At 41.2% G+C, this 16924-nt stretch overlaps 1 protein-coding gene across 5 annotated transcripts in view; it reads left to right on the top strand.

The window, feature by feature from the left end:
• Nucleotides 1-14305: 14305 nt before the first annotated feature.
• VPS13A (vacuolar protein sorting 13 homolog A) overlaps nucleotides 14306-16924 on the top strand; it is a 108267-nt gene continuing 105648 nt past the window's right edge. For all 5 annotated transcript variants that reach the window (XM_054518017.1, XM_036403891.2, XM_054518016.1 and 2 more), the window contains exon 1: nucleotides 14306-14441. In XM_054518017.1, the coding sequence (XP_054373992.1) occupies nucleotides 14342-14441 (100 nt within the window). In that variant the 5' untranslated portion in view covers nucleotides 14306-14341. The remainder of the gene's footprint in view (nucleotides 14442-16924) is intronic.

Consider the following 16924-nt stretch of genomic DNA (forward strand, 5'->3'; position numbering starts at 1 on the left):
TGGACATATTTCAATCTTAGGGTGCCAAAGATATTTTTAATACAGTTTATTGGGTTTGCATGGCAAGGTTTTGATATCAGGGTGACTAAAGGCATGAGTGAAGGTGCTAGAATGTTCCTCCATTCTTCCATGTCTGACTGAGCCAATGCCAGCTACAATACCTGTCACAAGCCAAGGTAGAGCCAATCAATGATGGTGCTAGTGCCTTTGAAATTACTTATTTAAGAAGGGAGGAAAAAAAACCTGCTGCACAAAAAGCAGCCAAAAGAGAGGAGTGAGAACATGTGAGAGAACAGCTCTGAAGACCACAAAGTCAGTGGAGAAGGAAGGGAAGGAGGAGCTGGGATTCCCCTGAAGCTTGTGATGAAAGCCAGGGTGAGGGATACTTGAAGAAGATACAAAGAGAATGGAGGAAAATCTTGGGGAGCCAGTAGCTGTGTGAGGACATCAATTTTTGTACAGTAAATGTAAATGACTGATGCTTTACAACAAAGCTTTGTTGGGATGCGGGCAACTGAAACATATACAAAATGAAAAGTACGTGTTATTAAACAGATGAAAAAATAACAACAGGTTTTAACAAACATATGGGCTGCAGACTTGAGATTTCTTCTTGCAATTGAGAAAAGTACAAAAAATGTGAATGTGCATATAATAGTACTATTTATAAAGTATACCTCTTCACCGAGATTAACTTTGTGCCAAGAAAATTCAGAAGAGTTTTTGGCACTTTACGCTCTGTGAAGACAAAAATCTATTATAGTCTTTTCCAGTAGGGCAGCTAGAGATGATAGATGTGCTTCAATGTCACCAGGATAAATTTAATGGAACATCTGCACCTTAAAACATTTTTTAAATTTATTTTCAAATGTATCATATCCTCACGTGGTAAAACCTGCTTTCTGTGTAGATTTGAATATGAGAAGCTGTGGTTCATTTGCTTATATCATTATTGCCCTACTGGTTAAATAATCCAAAAAGCAATTGTGTTACTACAAAAGTGAATCACCCTCCAGAGGCTTTATATTCCACTGAGTACTAAGAAATTAATTTGAATGGGAATAGGAAAGACTGTGTAGGAGAGTAATAATAGAAATGATCGATAAGGTAAACTAAAAATAGAAGAGGCAGAACAATTAAACATTACTAGACATCAGAATTTATCATACATATAGTTAAAAAATCAATTGAGATGTCCTCATGCTTCACTGATTTGAATTCATTATTTGGTTAGGGTTTTTTTCTTATTAGAAAAAATATGCCTTCAAAATCAAGGTCTAACTTGTTTTAATTTCTGCAATTTTGTAGCTGCTCAGAAGCAAAACAGTGCTAGTGTAGATGTGGTATTTGTTGAGTAATACATGTTCTATTTTAAAGATTTGTAGACAGGGAGACCAGAAACCATATCAGCTGTAAAGAGACTAATGTAATCACACAAAGAGTTATCAACTTTATGAACTAGGAATCTTGACACTACTTGACACTCATTTTCAATTACCTATCTCTTATTCCACCAGTTGATTGAACAGCACTAGAAAATATCTAAAGTAAATGAATGGATTTTATGAACCCACTATGGCACAAGAAGCACACTTCAAGAAATTGACCCTTTTCACCACCAAGTTGCTCAGAGCCCCACCCAATCTGGCCTTGAACACTGCCAGGGATTTGGCATTCACAGCTTTTCTGCACTACCTATTCCAGTGCCTCCCCACCCCCACAGTAAAGAATTTTTTCCAATGTCTAACATAAACCTCCTTCAGCCCAAAGCCATTTTCTCTTGTCCTACTATTACATGCCCTTGTACAGAAACCCTCCCCTGCTTTCTTGCAGGGCCTCTTCAGGTACTGTAAGGCTGCTATAAAGTCTCCTTGGAGTCTTCTCTTGGCCAGACTGAACAACCCAAGCTCTCTCAGCTTGTGGTCATGGGAGAGGCGTTCCAGCCCTGTGATCAATTTAATCGTCCTTCCCTGGACTTGTTCCAGCAGATCCATGTCTTCCTCAAGTTGGAGACCCCAGAGCTGGATGCAGCACTGCAAGTGGGGTCTCACCAGAGCAGAGCAGAGCAGAGCAAAGGGGCAGACTCCACTCTCTCATCCTGCTGGCCACACTGCCTTTGATGCAGCCCAGGATATAATTTGCTTCCCGGGCTGTGGGCACACAATGAACTGCTAGTCCACAAACACCCCCAAGTTTTTCTTCTCAGGGCTACCCTCAATCCATTTCTCACTCAGACTGTACTTATGCTTGGGATTGCACCAACTCTGCTGCAAGACCTTGCACTTTACTTTGTTGAACTTCATGAGATTTGCATGGGCCCGTCTCTGAAGCCTGTCACAGTCCCTCTGGATGGCGTTCCTTCCCTCCAGCATGTCAACCATACCACATAGCTTGGTGCTGTTGGCAAACTTGTTGAGGGTGCACTCCATCACCCTATCCGTGTTGCCAAGAACAGCGCTGGTCACAATATGTGTTATGAAAGAACATATTCTTAGACCTGCATATTTATTGGGGATAATGGATTTCTTTTAGAATCATTGTTACAGCATTGTTATATTAGGAAGTGAGAGAAGTTTCTCACGGTTTCACCAATCACACAGTGAACCAAAGAATCAAACCAACTAATTCAATTGACAAACCAACTAACTAGCAGAAAAAAAGGTATAATTACTTCCTGTCTAAATCTGATAACTTGTCTCTAAACCAGAAAGGTCTTGAAGGACCAAATAAAAAGGTCGGGGTACTTCCTCTACTGCATTTAATTTTGGAAATAAATCATACCTACTTTTCAGCTTGACCTATCTTTTATATCAGATAGGTGTAACAACCTTTATTCTTTTTCAATCTTATAATATTGATGGGTGAAAATGTCATTTAACACATTTGAATATTTACATTTTTCAAACCACTATTTTTTAAATCTGTTTTTCTACCAGCTGGATGGCATTCAGATCCCTCAACAATTCTTGCTAGCATTCCCCTCACCAGTGCAACACAGAATCTTTTTTACAGACATCTATCCAACAAATATGGTCATTTTTTTTCTTATTCCTATAATTTTACTATGGCCACTTAGTTTACCTTGGAGTTCACAAGTTTTGTCCATTTTTTCCCCCACTACTCTACCCACTCGACAGAGAAAAAATAAAAAAAGGTTTCACAGCAGTTCTATTTAGAAGTGAAATTAATTCCTGAACATACTGATAATGCAATGTGCAAAACTACTACTTTTTTTCAGTTGAATTGTTGTATTTTGCTTTTATTTTCTTCCCTTACTGTATGCCTGTTGGACTACCAGCAGACACAGAAAACCAAGTCAAATGTCATGATTTAATAGGAAAAGAATATCAGGCAACATCACTAAGTCTCTGAATAAACATCAATATATCATTATTCACTCATGGCTCACATGTTTCTTGAACAGGAAAAGTGGAAAAACAAAATTAAGACATGGGCATAATCAAAGTTATGGGATGGTTTGTCTGAGGAGAAAATAGATGAAGATTCTTCACACTTATGAAGGCCCAGATGAGACAAGATATGCAGCAGGCTTTTCAAACTGTAAGTGGCTTCCAGGTCACTTTTGATGATATTTAAACCTTACATCAAAATAGTTACACACAATTCATTAAATTTAAGCACTTTGAAGGATGCTTATATGACAGAACTACTGTTTTAATTACCTCTGAGGTTCATAGTATTTCTCTCCCGACTCCTCTCTGATCCATGGTCATTTATATTAAGTCGGGAGCATTTTTCTCACCTGAACTTTACCAAGATCTGTTGAGCTATCTACTCAAACCTAGCCTTAATGTGTGGTCCAGTAGATAATTTCCAGAAAGGATTTAAAATTATTCCATTGAGTTGCTCTGGCCAAGTGTGCTATTCTGACTAAACTGTGCGGAGGGTTTGTGTTTCTACCTTTCTACAAGCTAACATTATATACAGTACTCAAAATCCAGAAAGAAAACATTAAACCTCCTGCACCTCTATCTGCTGGTTCAATCCTATCTACCCTGCCAAATTAGAACAGACTGATGCACTGAGATGAATTAGACCTCAGTTTTAAGTGTTCCCACCAAGATCCATGGAAGCACTTCCTTCATTCTGAGCTATATCCTGAAATCAACATAAAAGGTTATCTTCCATCACCATGAATACTTTCAACCATTGATACGCCTGCCTATTCAGAAACGCATCTATCTTGAAAGCACGTGCTGCAAAAAGCTCCAGAGATGGCAGTACGAAGAGAAAAAGTCACTATACGTGTGGGTTTGTATTTGTGTGTTCAGCAATTATTGCCTAATTTCTTTGGCATGTGCACACTGATAGCCCCTCACAGTATTAGCCTTTTCAAATGGATAAATCTGTTTGAAATGGATTAGCCCTCTTACTTCCCTGTGCAAGACTAATGGTACTGATACAAATGTAAATTAGCTCTTTTCTGTTACACATCACATTCAAAGCAAATGCTTGCATTACAAAGGACATTGATTTGCTCTGAAGGTGTAAAGAGGTTCAGTGGCACAAAATTCTGATCAACACTTGCTGCCATCTTCTGGTTTCCTAAAAATCCACAAAAAGTACTTCTCTTCAAACCCAAATACTTCTTTGGTACAAAGACAAAATTAAATGCTACTAATCTACTTACCAATTTCCTAAAAACGTTCATATCTCACAGGTACAATTCTACAAAAAACATACATTAAGTTTTGACAACAGCAACAAAAAAGGAATTAGGGAAAAATACTGATAATGCATATTTTGCATGGATGCATAGATGCAAGAGATGTTGCATAGATGCAATGTTGCATAGATGTTAAAAAGAATACATTTGGTAAGCTTTGAGTGACAGATATGCTTTACTATATAATGCCATTTATGATACACATGTATAGTCTTTCTAATACATAATATGGACAGGTAATTTAAATTTGTATAAAAACTAGATTCAGCAACAAAACCACCAAAACAAAGTAAAACATATTTTGGGTTTAAGCACTTTTGACATGCAGAGCACAGCATACTTTTGGACACTGAAGGTCAACCTTAGTGCAGTACTAGGAGCATTGGAAGGGGAAATCTGGAGAATTCTAAAGCAGCTTCCAAGGGCCAAATTAACTAGAATTGAGCAGGGGCATGAAATGGGAGACAAGGCCCTAAATTCTAAATTGACAAGGCCCTAAATTGAGGTTCAAAACATCAGAAAACATGAAATGGGAGTACAAAACAATGACACAAGGGCTTGCCAGCTAATTATAAATAAGCTACACATGCAAATAGACTAGGACCTTTATTTCTAGAAAATAGATTAATTAATGTGCATATACAACCAAGTTAGTGGTCTGGTAATCCAAAATGCATGCATGATAACATACCACTATTTATAAGCATATAATTTTCTTTAGCATTGTGACCCCTTAAAGCCTACCCTATTCAGTTTGAAAACGTTTTCAATAAATCGTCTTTATGATGGGATAGGAGTGTCGTATTGGATGGTTACAGGCAGGACAGAAGAGGCTGGGAGGTGGCATTCTATGTAATGACAATAATAGAATCTATGAAGCTTACAGATGGCAGTGGCACAGATGAGAGACACTAGCTAAAATCAAGGGATTAACAAATAGTGTGGATGTCATTGTGGGCGTCTGCTACTGACTTCCCAGCCAGGATGATAATGCTGACAAATTACTCTCTGAGGAGCTAAAGGACACTTTGAAGTCAACTGCCCTTGTCCTTATGGTGGACCTCAACTTACCAGAAATCAACTGGGAGCATCACACAGATGGTACAATCCAGGTACAATCCACAGATGGTACAATAAAAAACCTGTGCAAAAACTTTACGAAAGAGGTTCTGAGCCAGCTGACCCAGAATCAGAGAATCACAGAATCAGAGAATATGCTGGATTAGAAGGCACCCATCAGAATCATCAAGACCAACTCCTGACCCTATGCACGACACCCCAAGAATCACACCATGTGCCTGAGAGCTTTGTACAAGCACTTCTTAACACAGAGAGGCTTGGTGCTGTGACCGCTACACTGGGGAGCCTGCTCCAGTGCTCAAGCATCCACTGGGTGGAGAATCTTTTCCTAATATCCAACCTAAACTCCCCCGATTCAGCTTTGTGCCATTTCCTTGAGTCCTGTCATTAGTCACAGAGGGAAGAGATCAATGTCTGCACCTCCTCTTCCCCTCATGGGGCAGTTGCAGGCTACAATGAGGTCTGTCCTCAGTCTCCTCCGGGCTGAACAGACCAAGTGACCTCAACCACTCCTCATACTAGCCTCCCCTCAAGGTCCTTCACCATCTTTGGTCCTTCTTTGGATGCTCTCTAACAGTTTAACATCTTATATTGCAGTGCTCAAACCAGCTCCCAGCACTCAAGGTGAGGCTGCCCCAGCTCAGAGCAGAGCAGGACAATCCCCTCCCTTGCCCAGCTGTGATGCTGTGCCTGATGCACCCCAGGACAGGGTTGGCCCTCCTGGCTGCCAGGGCACTGCTGACCCATGTTCAACTTTCTTTGAAATAGGACCCCCAGGTCCCTTACTGCAGGGCTGCTGTCTCATTCCCCACTCTGTCTGTACATCCAGGGTTGCCCCATCCCAGATGCAGAATCTGTCCTTTTCCCTTGCTGAACTTCATATGGCTAGTGATCACCCAGCCCTCTAATTTGTCAAGGTCTCTCTGAAGGGCCATTGGAGTACAAGAGCCCATACAACCATTTTTACAAAAAAGCTCATACAGAGGAACTACAGGATTGAGATTTGCCATTTGAGCTGAGCAGTCCAAGTATCTTCATTTAGAAACATGGTTCACATTCAGATGTTACTTTGAAGAATGGTTTTGCAAGGGTTTGTCTTCAGGGACTCTCCAGAGACTACAGTATCCATGATTTTTCAAAAGGGGACACAAATATGTCATTAGTCCCTAGGATGTCTAGAAATTATTTTTAGTATCTACATTGTCTTACTTATCCTGTAGACAGAGATAAACATGCAAGAATGTCTTTGCAGTAAGTTCTGTCTTCTCTTTTACATGTGGTACCTAAGAATAAACAACATGGGAAAATCATACAGTCTTTATCTAATTCCATATAGATGACACCCATTCAATGCTAGATGATTGCTGGGTTGCCGAGGGTGCTTTCCAAATACCAATTCCACTGCAACAATCCAAGGCCAACTCCAAATGCAACTACCTTTGTATTGTGAGAATTCACATTTTCTATGTGCACCTCATTTAAAAAGGGACATAATTTTAAATTATTAACTGTAACTCTTTTTTGAATATAAACTATCATAAAATCCTTGAGCCTATCAATCCAACACTATGTGAGTTGAAAACAGCACAGAAATCTGTGTACAGCCACCAGATGGTGCCATCTCCACTCCAAGTGTCCTTCACAGAACCAGTAAAATGAATAATTTGCTCTGACTCCTGCAATCATTTTGTAAAAAACAAAATGCCAACTTCAAGATCCAGAGTCTCCATTATGGCTAAGACTTCTCACTAGCATGTAAGCTTTGCCACTCTCTTTTCTGCAAAACAGTCCCAGCAATGCACACTTCATAATAAAGAGTCGTATTTCTGGTTTGGTGAGCTGGTTTTGGCTGAGATAATTTTCTTCACAGTAGCTAGTGTAGGGTTATGTTTTAGATCTGTGCTGGAAACATTGTTGCTAACTCAGGGATGTTTACTGCCAAGCAGTGCTTACACAGCGTCAAGACCTTTTCTGCTCCTCACAGCAGCCCAGGAGTATGTGGGCTGGGGAGGCACAAGGAGCTGGGAGAGGACACAGCCTGGACAACTGAAACCAACAGAGCAAAGGGATATTCCAGACCATTTGCTGTGGGGAAAGAAGGAAGAAGGGGGGACTTTCAGAGTGGTATCATTTGTCTTCCCATGCCACAGTTATGTGTGATGGAGCCCTGTCTTCCTGGAGGTGGCTGAACACCTGCCTGTCCATGGGTAGTGATGAATTAATTCCTTGTTTTGCTTTGCTTGTGTGCGTGGTTTGTGCTTTACCTATTAAACTGTCTTTACTTCAGCTCATTGGTTTTCTCACTTGCGATTCTCTCCTTCATCCTGTGGCAGGGCAGTGACTGAGCAGGTGGGTGGTGCTTATTTGCCAGCTGGGATTAAACCTTGATGTTTGGTCAACTGAAAGACGTGAAAAATATTTAGCCATATGCTGGCCTTCAGATCTGACACCACACACTTATCTCCTCTCTTGTCTCTCTTCCTACTTTCCCCCATCAAGAATGCATTTAGCAGACTCAAGAGTCTTACAGATCAAAACTAGCATGCAGACTACTGGTTGACTACTGCTACTACCAACCTTGATCATTACCAGTGTGCAACTGCATTAGCACAATGATATCACCTAACTGAGGTTCAGTAGCACAACTGAAGTGGGAATGCAGTATAGAAGTGCAGGCTTCATTGAAGAGCAGTGCTTAGTGTCTAATTAAAACACAAATAAGATGTTCAGTAATTATATATCATGTATGAACAGAGGCAAAGTTCCATACATTGAGCAGGATATGCAGCATGTTGTGGGTATTAATGCAGCATATTATGGGTATTTGTCTGTGTAGCACAGCAGGAATGTACACTGGGGTTGAATACACGGAGCTGTATTATAATAAAAAAATAAGAAGATGAGGATGGCCAGTAAGTTCTACGAACTGATTTCTCAAAACTAAGGAAATAACATATACCTGCCCTTTGTGTCAAAAAGAGGTCTGTATCATGCAAAATACCAGGTAGTGTGTCCTGAGCAGTTCTGTCAATTGTATCTGTATCCTCTGAGTAATTTTATTTACACATTCTCTTGTGCAAATTTGTCATGTCAAATACAGATTACTTGTATTTTTAGTACTCAGAGTTGCCCTATTGGGGTCCTAATGCCATTTCTACTGGAATAAGTGGCAACATATCTGTTTACTTTGCTAATAAGGGGATCACTTGGAATGACACCTAATACCGCTCTTTCAAAAACAGACAATAAAACAAATGCTACGGCAAAACTTTACTGTTTGGGAACTTCAGAGTATGTGTGATGGAGGTGCCAGGGAAGTGCCACTTTTAAGGTGGATTGCTAAAGCTGCTGCCTTCTTTTCTATGTTTCTTTTTTTCAATTGGAACTCTTTAGAGTTGTTCTTTCCCCATATTTTATCTACACTGGAAAAGTAAGGATCAGAATAGAGCTCTCAAAATCCTATGAGAAATACAGTAGGAATAGGTTTGATATGGGTCTAACAATTCAAAGGATGAAAGGTCTCAACATTTCAAGTGCTCTAATACTGAAGCAACTGCTGTACTATGTGTGTTCAAACTGAGTAGTTGTTTCACTCATTCCCTTTTCACTGTCAACTCCAATTATTTTAAGAGTTAAGCTTCAGTGAAACTGCATACTTAAAAAGTATGTAAAAAATGCTTTGGTAGGCTTCAGTAATGAATGATCTAGAAAAGTAGTGGAGCAAGAACTAAGGGTGGAGACACAATCTCTCAAATGGTATAAAACAAAGAAGGGATCCTTTATCTATGAATTTTTTTAGATAGAATAATGGTTTTCTTTACATATAAATATATAAAGCTGTAAATCCTTTTAAACCCATTTGATGGAAAAAAATTAATGCTGTTACTAAAAAAGCATCAAAAGTTTTTGTCTGTCTGAAACCATAATCCATGGATTTGGAATTGTACATCAGCATGGTTTTTTAATTAATTGAAAAAAAACCAACCCAACTATATGTCTGTAGGACATCTCCATACGGTCTGAGTCTCCATTTAGATTTTTTTCTCCCTTTTGCAGGCTCTTAATTTACAACAATTCTACATAATTTCCTCAAACAAAAACATCTCTCCTTCTCTCACTTGCAAACCCTGGATATATGCCTACTCTGAGAAGGATTGATAAACTGCAAAATCTATGAATACTGCTTGTGTGGGAAGATGATGGGGTAAAAAGATAATAGTATGGAAAGCAGAGGGGAAAATACAGTTGCTATTCCCTGGATGGAATGCGGCAAACATACCTGACCTCCCACACACAACAGTTTCAGGGGAACTAAAGGAAGGGTGGAGTGGGACACCATGATCAGGCTCTGTTGACACCCTTGCAGAGGAGGGAGGAACTTGGTGGTACTTTCTAGCTGATAAGCTGCACAGCAGCTGAAAACCAAGTGAGATAAAGAAACATGTCCTGCTGTTGAATCAGCAACTGTGGTGAATTCACTCTCCTTGGACGGACACATGTCCTTGTTCCAAGGTTATATCTTGTACTATACTGAGATATCTGCTGCTGAGGAACAGCCTGTTTTGTCTACTGCCATGTTAGACTACAATGTTGTTCAAAGCTTGATGATCAGGGTCTTCTCAGTGACAGTATTAACAAGGCTACTGGACTTCTAAAGTTTCTATTTTACCAAATGACTGAATGCACTCCTTTGATGATGACAAGAAGAATATAATTACTCTCTAGTTTGTTCCTTGAACTGCAAAAACTGGCTTTAAAATTTAGCTGAAGTATTTTATTGATAAGAAGACCCTGGAGTTTTTATTGCATAGCATGAGCAGGAAAAAAATTCTGATTTTGTCTTTGGGTTTCAATTTAAGCAGTTCATGCTCAGTAAGACTGACTTACTAAAATTACTACATGTTTCAGCAGTAAATATATTGCTGCATGTGTAATTGAAGGATTGTACAACTTACACATTTCACCTTGTCTTGAGGAAAAGTTTGTGTAAGCAGAGTAAACATTCCATCATGATTCAGCTGATTCTGAAGGAGATTCAAAACCAGGTGACTCTGAAAGATTTAGGAAATAAGGCACCCCTGTAGTGTGTGGTTTTGCTGCAGTTATATTCTAAAATTCTCCAAGAAATCGCTCAAAAATTTTGAAAGCCCTGTAAGATTAGGCTTTTGGGATTTTGGGGACACAATAAGGAGGTTCACAGTTCCTCCTGCTCTATTCACTGCATTTTGTGCTTCTTTGAATTAAAACCATTTTGAAAGCACTATCTGCAACATGGAAGAAGCAAGGATAAGAACACTCATATTTATGAACATGAAAATGCATAGAACCATCGCAGTATGCCTAAAGTTATGTAACTTCATCAGATACTGGAAATTAGAAGGTTTTGAGGAGAGTAAAACCAAGGAGAAACATCTTTTACACTGGATTCTATTTTTTTTCTTTTTTTTTTCTTTTTTTTTTTCTTTTTTAATGAGCAAATCTACTTTCCTGAATTCTAATACGTGGCTGAGAAGGATGCTTGTAATTGTCCTGAAGTGAGGACAACATGTACCCTGAAGATGACCGGCCATCCTGGCAGACCTGTGAGGTTCTGAGTCACCTCAGTAGAAGTCTTAGCAGCCTTCACAGAGAGGACAGCAGAAAGCTGAGATGGAATCCCTCACTGTCTCAGAGCAGCTTGCAGAAATTCTATGAGCAGGGAACCCAGAAACTTGGTTGCTAATGTCTAGCCACATGTTAAACAGCTTTGTTACAGGTGTAAAGTGCCATCAAGCACTTTAGAAGCTTTGGTTACAAAAATGGGAAAAGCAAAGTTACTAATTGATTTCAACGGAGACTGTAGGAATGTACAGGATAAGAGTTCAAGTGGAAAAACTGCTGTCCAGTTGCCTCTGATTGTCATGTTGGCTCTGATTGTGTCGTGTATGTAGACAGAGTTCCCGAATTTTGTGGAAATGCCAGGGTCAAACCCTGGCTCATGGGACTGGATGGATGCCACCCAGATGGCCCACTATTTGATGCACTCTGTTCCTTACTTCTCAGATGCTTCTCAGCCTGGGCTTGAAATTACACTACTCCTGCCAGTGCTAGTGAGGTGTGGGACATGAAGAGGAATGAAGGGGAAAAAGATGGAACCCTGTGCCTTGATGAGTCTGTAAATGTTAAGGATTTCAAAGTAGGTAAGAGTCAGCAGTAGGAAATACATGCTTATCTGTGATCACCTACTCTAGGCCTAGCAGTTCAGCAGCAGTAAGCAGTTTTTCTCAGGTGGAGAGCTTCAAGCCTTGCTGATTGCTGTGGAAGATTCACCCACACTTTATGGATTAAAAAAATCCATCATACCACGAAATTTTCTTTGCAATAAAAAAATAAAACCTGAATCACTGTGATCAAAAGAAATCGCACTTGACCTAGGACACTCATGTTCCCCTGACTTCAGAAAGCCTTCTCCAGGATATTTGAACAAATATCCTGGAGAAATAGAAGACAAAGAAATTTTACCCATGCCCTAAGGAGCTGTAGACTTACAAAATAAAGTTACTTTGGAAAACTGACTGGTAGAAGATAATCCTGAAGATGCATAGTGTCTAAGCCCAATTTTGGAATAGTAAATGGACAGGAGTAGATTTAAAATTCAGCTTTTCTACAACTAAATAGGAAGATATGTGCTTTGAGTCACAAAATAAAGCCTTGTATTCACACTTTTCTCTAAAGATAGCTTATAAGAAATATGTCTGGCTTTGTGTAAGAAATTTATAGAAAGCCAGGTAGAGATTCTATAGAGATTCTCATGTATGTGTATTAGTGCATGGAAACAGTTACATTTGGCGTGCACAAGCTGCTGATCACATTCTGGTCCAATTAATTATTCCAATTAATCTCTTTCTAATGTAGTTGTGGGTTGTGGGTTTTTTTGTGTGTGCATATGGGTTTTTTTGTGTTTGTTTTTTTTATTTTTTAATTTTTTTGGCATTACTGCTGTTTTTCAGTAGAAAAAGATGCTAAACCCAAGAACTGAAAATGCTGGGATTGTTTTTCCAAATAATACAAAGTAACTTCAGAGGAACCTAAGCCTCAATAAGACTGTGCATTTTATATCTTCTGTTATCAATCTTCAGTATCACTCTTCCCCCTTTCTTGTGTTAATAAAGAACAATATAATCCCTGATAAAAAAGTATTTCTTTATATCAAGATACTTCTTAACAAATTATTTTATTCTGCATATTGGGTGGATGCAAGGCATTGTTGGTGTGGCAGGTTGTGGTAAGCCGGCTTATAAATCCCATAGTGAAAGGAAATGTCAGAAGTGCTAGGCAGTATTCTTTTATTTCTGTAAAAAAGAATGAAAAAGTGTATAATATCTGGCAGCTTTCTCATTTTCTCAATGGTTTAATTTTTTATATTGAATACAAAGGTTCAGCAACACTGACAGAAGGTGTGTAGGAAGTCCAGCAGCACACTTCAGTGAAGCCACCTGCTGTCCAGGGCCTTCGGTCCTAGCAGTGAAAGTCTTTGGCATCGGGAGTGTGACTGTCAGGCAGTCAGGGAGCCTTGTGAATGGTCAGACATGGAAGTTTCCTTAAAAAACCTTGTGACTGCAGGAGTCCTCAGCATAGCCACTCAGGGCAAACATGGCCCAGTTATTTCCATGCAATTCAGCTGACACCCAAGCCAGAAAACCCCCTGGGAGTCAAGCTCTTTGCAGAGATAAATTCAGTTCAGTTTGTTTTAGTCATTATGCCAGTAATAGCTTAGCCATTTTTGAACAGCTCAAGACATGCAGTAATTTCTATATTTGCCTAGCCTGGGGAAGAGAAAAATACTCAAAAAACTGTTATGGATATGCCACATTTAAATCCCTTGGACAAACTGATGGGTTCAGTGGAGAGCAAAAAGATGATTACAGGATTGGAGTACCTCTCTTAGGTTGAGGGAGTCGGGCCTGTTCAACTTCGAGAAGAACTGAGAGGAGACCTAATCAATGTCTGTGAGTATCTGAAGGAAGGGTGTCATGGAGGCGGATCCAGACTCTGCTCAGCAGTGCCGAGCACTAGCACAAGAGTCAATAGGCAGAAACGGATGCAAAGGAAGCTCCACCTATACATGAGGAATAGCTCATTTACTGTGCAGTGACCGAGCACTGAGCAGGCTCCCCAGAGAGGTTGTTGAGTCTCCCTAAGTAGCGATATTCAAGAACAACCTGTTTGCAATCCTGTGCCATTTGCTCTGGGGTGACCCTGCTTGAGCAGGGAGATTGGACCAGATGATCCCCTGCGGTCCCTTCCAACCTGACTCATTCCGTGACAACCCGTACCTTTACGAGAGCGGGCAGCCAGCGTGAGTAAGAAGCGGCTCTAGGAGGGCAAGGCCCGCGGCAGGCGGAGCTGCGCAACCCCCGCCGGCTGCCGTAGCCTCGGACAAGCCGCGCCCCTTCCTCGCCGCGCCCGCCGCCGGGAAGGGCGGGGGGCACGGCTGCACCGCCCCCTCGAGCCGCGGGGCGGGGCGGACCGGCGGGGAGCGGCCGGAGCCGAGGCGGCGGCGCTGCTGCCGGGCGGCGGCGGCCGGTGGGCAGGATGGTGTTTGAGTCCCTGGTCGTGGACGTCCTGAACCGTTTCCTCGGCGACTACGTGGTGAACCTGGACAGCTCCCAGCTGAAGCTGGGCATCTGGGGAGGTACGGGCCTGGCGCGCCGCGGGGGAGCCGCCCGCCTGCCCTCAGGCCGCCGCGTGCCTTCCTGCCTGGCCGGCTCGCCCTGCCGCCCGCTCAAGGGAGGAGGCCGGGGCGGCGTCCCCTGGGCGCTGCTGGGCCGGGCCGGGCCAGGCCACCGGCCCAGCCGACAGCTCTGCCGCCTCTCCACCTGCCCGGCCGCTTAAAAATAGCCGCGGGGGCGGTCAGGCGGGCGGGCTGGGAGGTGGTGTCCGCGGAGCAGCCGGCTGCGGCAGCGCGGGGCGGTGGCGGCGGAGCGGGAGGAGCTGCAGAACGGGGGCAAGAGAAACCGAGCGAAGTGCTGGAGGCGCACGAACGGCCGCTTCTGTTTTGTTTTTCCATATGGAGCCGCCCGTGCTGTCTCCTAAATGGGGATGGACCTTGGCTGGCCGCGGCGTCTCTGGTGCTTGCAGAAAGTTTGGGAGTTGGCGGGCGAGCAGGTTGGAGGCGGGAGCCTGACCTGGTTCTGGGAATGCGAAACTGAACTGGTTTACGGGCGTTTTCCACGCCCGGAAATAAGCCGTGCATAAACGCCAAGGGTTCTGACGGCGTTTAAGTGCTTGTGGGGGTGAGTGGCCTCTCCGCGAACGACAGTGACATCCCTTGCGTTCTTGGCGCTGCCATCTGTAGGTCTCGAATACTTGTTATTTTTAGCCTTAAAGAACCAGGAGTGGATACAGCCTTAGGTGTTAGCAAAGGCGGTGCCTAGCTGTACTAGGCGGGGTAAGCAGTGGTCTGTAGAATTAAATGAACATGCTAGTTCTGAAAGCAGTAAAGTGTTCTGTTTGAATGTGCACTCCTGAGTTACCCTTAGTAAGGTACCTACAAGAAAACAGCACCAAAGGTCTGTCAGACACAGACCATGAACGGATGCCTGTGATCAGTGCTGGCTCAGTTTTCAATGTGCATCCCAGGTGTCTACAGCATCAGCAAAAGCAAAACACAGAGGTTCAGGGTTTTTTTACAGATGCATTCATACAGTAGGTGTGAAACATCCTCGAGGTAATTGCCTACCTCAATTCCATTCCTAGGTACTCATATACATTAACCAGATTTTGCAAGCTTCTCCTGGAGCTTTTTGCATCGTGGACATTTTTGTTTTCATGCTTGTTTTCTGAAATGGCATCCTTATTTAGTTTTATCTTTGCAGTTGTTTTCTTCAGTTAGTCAAGGCGTTCATAACATCTTTGTGAAGTTCAGTCTCTGTAAGGAGTCTTAGCAACAGCACGTGTAACTGCTGGACACCATGTATTAGTCATTCACCTGTAGCAGTGAGGCTTAATATCGCATATCTCTTACTGGTTAGGTGAGCCTTATTTGCAAGGTTTGGCTAATTGCACCTTTCAGCAGAGCTGTGTCGAGCTAATTGCTTGATTTGTGTACTGGAGTTACCAAAGTTTCTTCTTTCTGTTCAATGAAGACAGAATATTTAATGAAAAATATGAAACATTGTAAATGTTTTGGGCAATGTTTGAACATTCCAAAAAAGGTAAAAGCTTCTTTTTCCCAGTTCTCTAAGTTGCTGATGGTTAGTCATGGCAGCTTATGCCTCTGTGAAGCAACTATTAACAGATTAGATGCATATTGTCTCAATTAAAAAAAACTAAAAAAAACCCAAACCAAACAATCCAACCCAAACAAAAACTAAAAAAAACTCCTCAATTTTACTTTGAAGTTTTGATGTTCAGCTGTCATATTTTTCCATGTCTATGGAACTTAATTTTATTTTTTATTACTTCATCTTCAAGAGGTTCTTGTATTTTAGAGGCTTTAGTATAATTTAATTTAAACTGAATATCTCGTTTCTCAAGTGCCTATGTATTACAATAAAATTATTTTTTCTCTACATAGCCTGTTGACTTGTTTATAGTGTATACTGATACATGGAGCTACCAATGTCTTGCTATAAAAGGCTCAGAAATGCTGTGTTGTGTTGGTGAGGCATCACCTGTGGAGTTTTTTCCTGGTCTACCACATGATACTAGTTTTTGACTTAAATTGTGTTTAATGGTCTGTACACCTGCAATATTTCTTTTAATTCAAATATCTCAAAGGACCTAGATGTTGCATTCTGCTGTGTAAAAGGCAGCAACTATTAGTAGTAACAGCAGTAGAAAAAGTAGAATACGTTAATATGAAGTGCATCGTTAATTAGCAGATCCCTAGACTCACAGTATACCTAAAGTCTATGGATAATTTTTTTAGCTTGCTAATTACTAAAATTTTGTAACTTAGGTATTTTTTTAAAAAGTACTATTTTTGCCTTCATATCTTGTGTAAACTTAATAGCTTTTCATGCTTGCCTGTGTGCTCTGGAAGCATTTCCATTACAGCTATGTATTTTCTTACAGTGTTTGCCTTTGTGTCTTGATAAGATTGCTAAATTTTACATAATTCATGTACTATTGAAATTAAATTGTCCTAAATCCATCAAATTAAAAGAAAGAAAG

Source organism: Molothrus ater, chromosome Z (assembly GCF_012460135.2).
Source record: "Molothrus ater isolate BHLD 08-10-18 breed brown headed cowbird chromosome Z, BPBGC_Mater_1.1, whole genome shotgun sequence".
Taxonomy (NCBI): Eukaryota; Metazoa; Chordata; class Aves; order Passeriformes; family Icteridae; genus Molothrus; species Molothrus ater.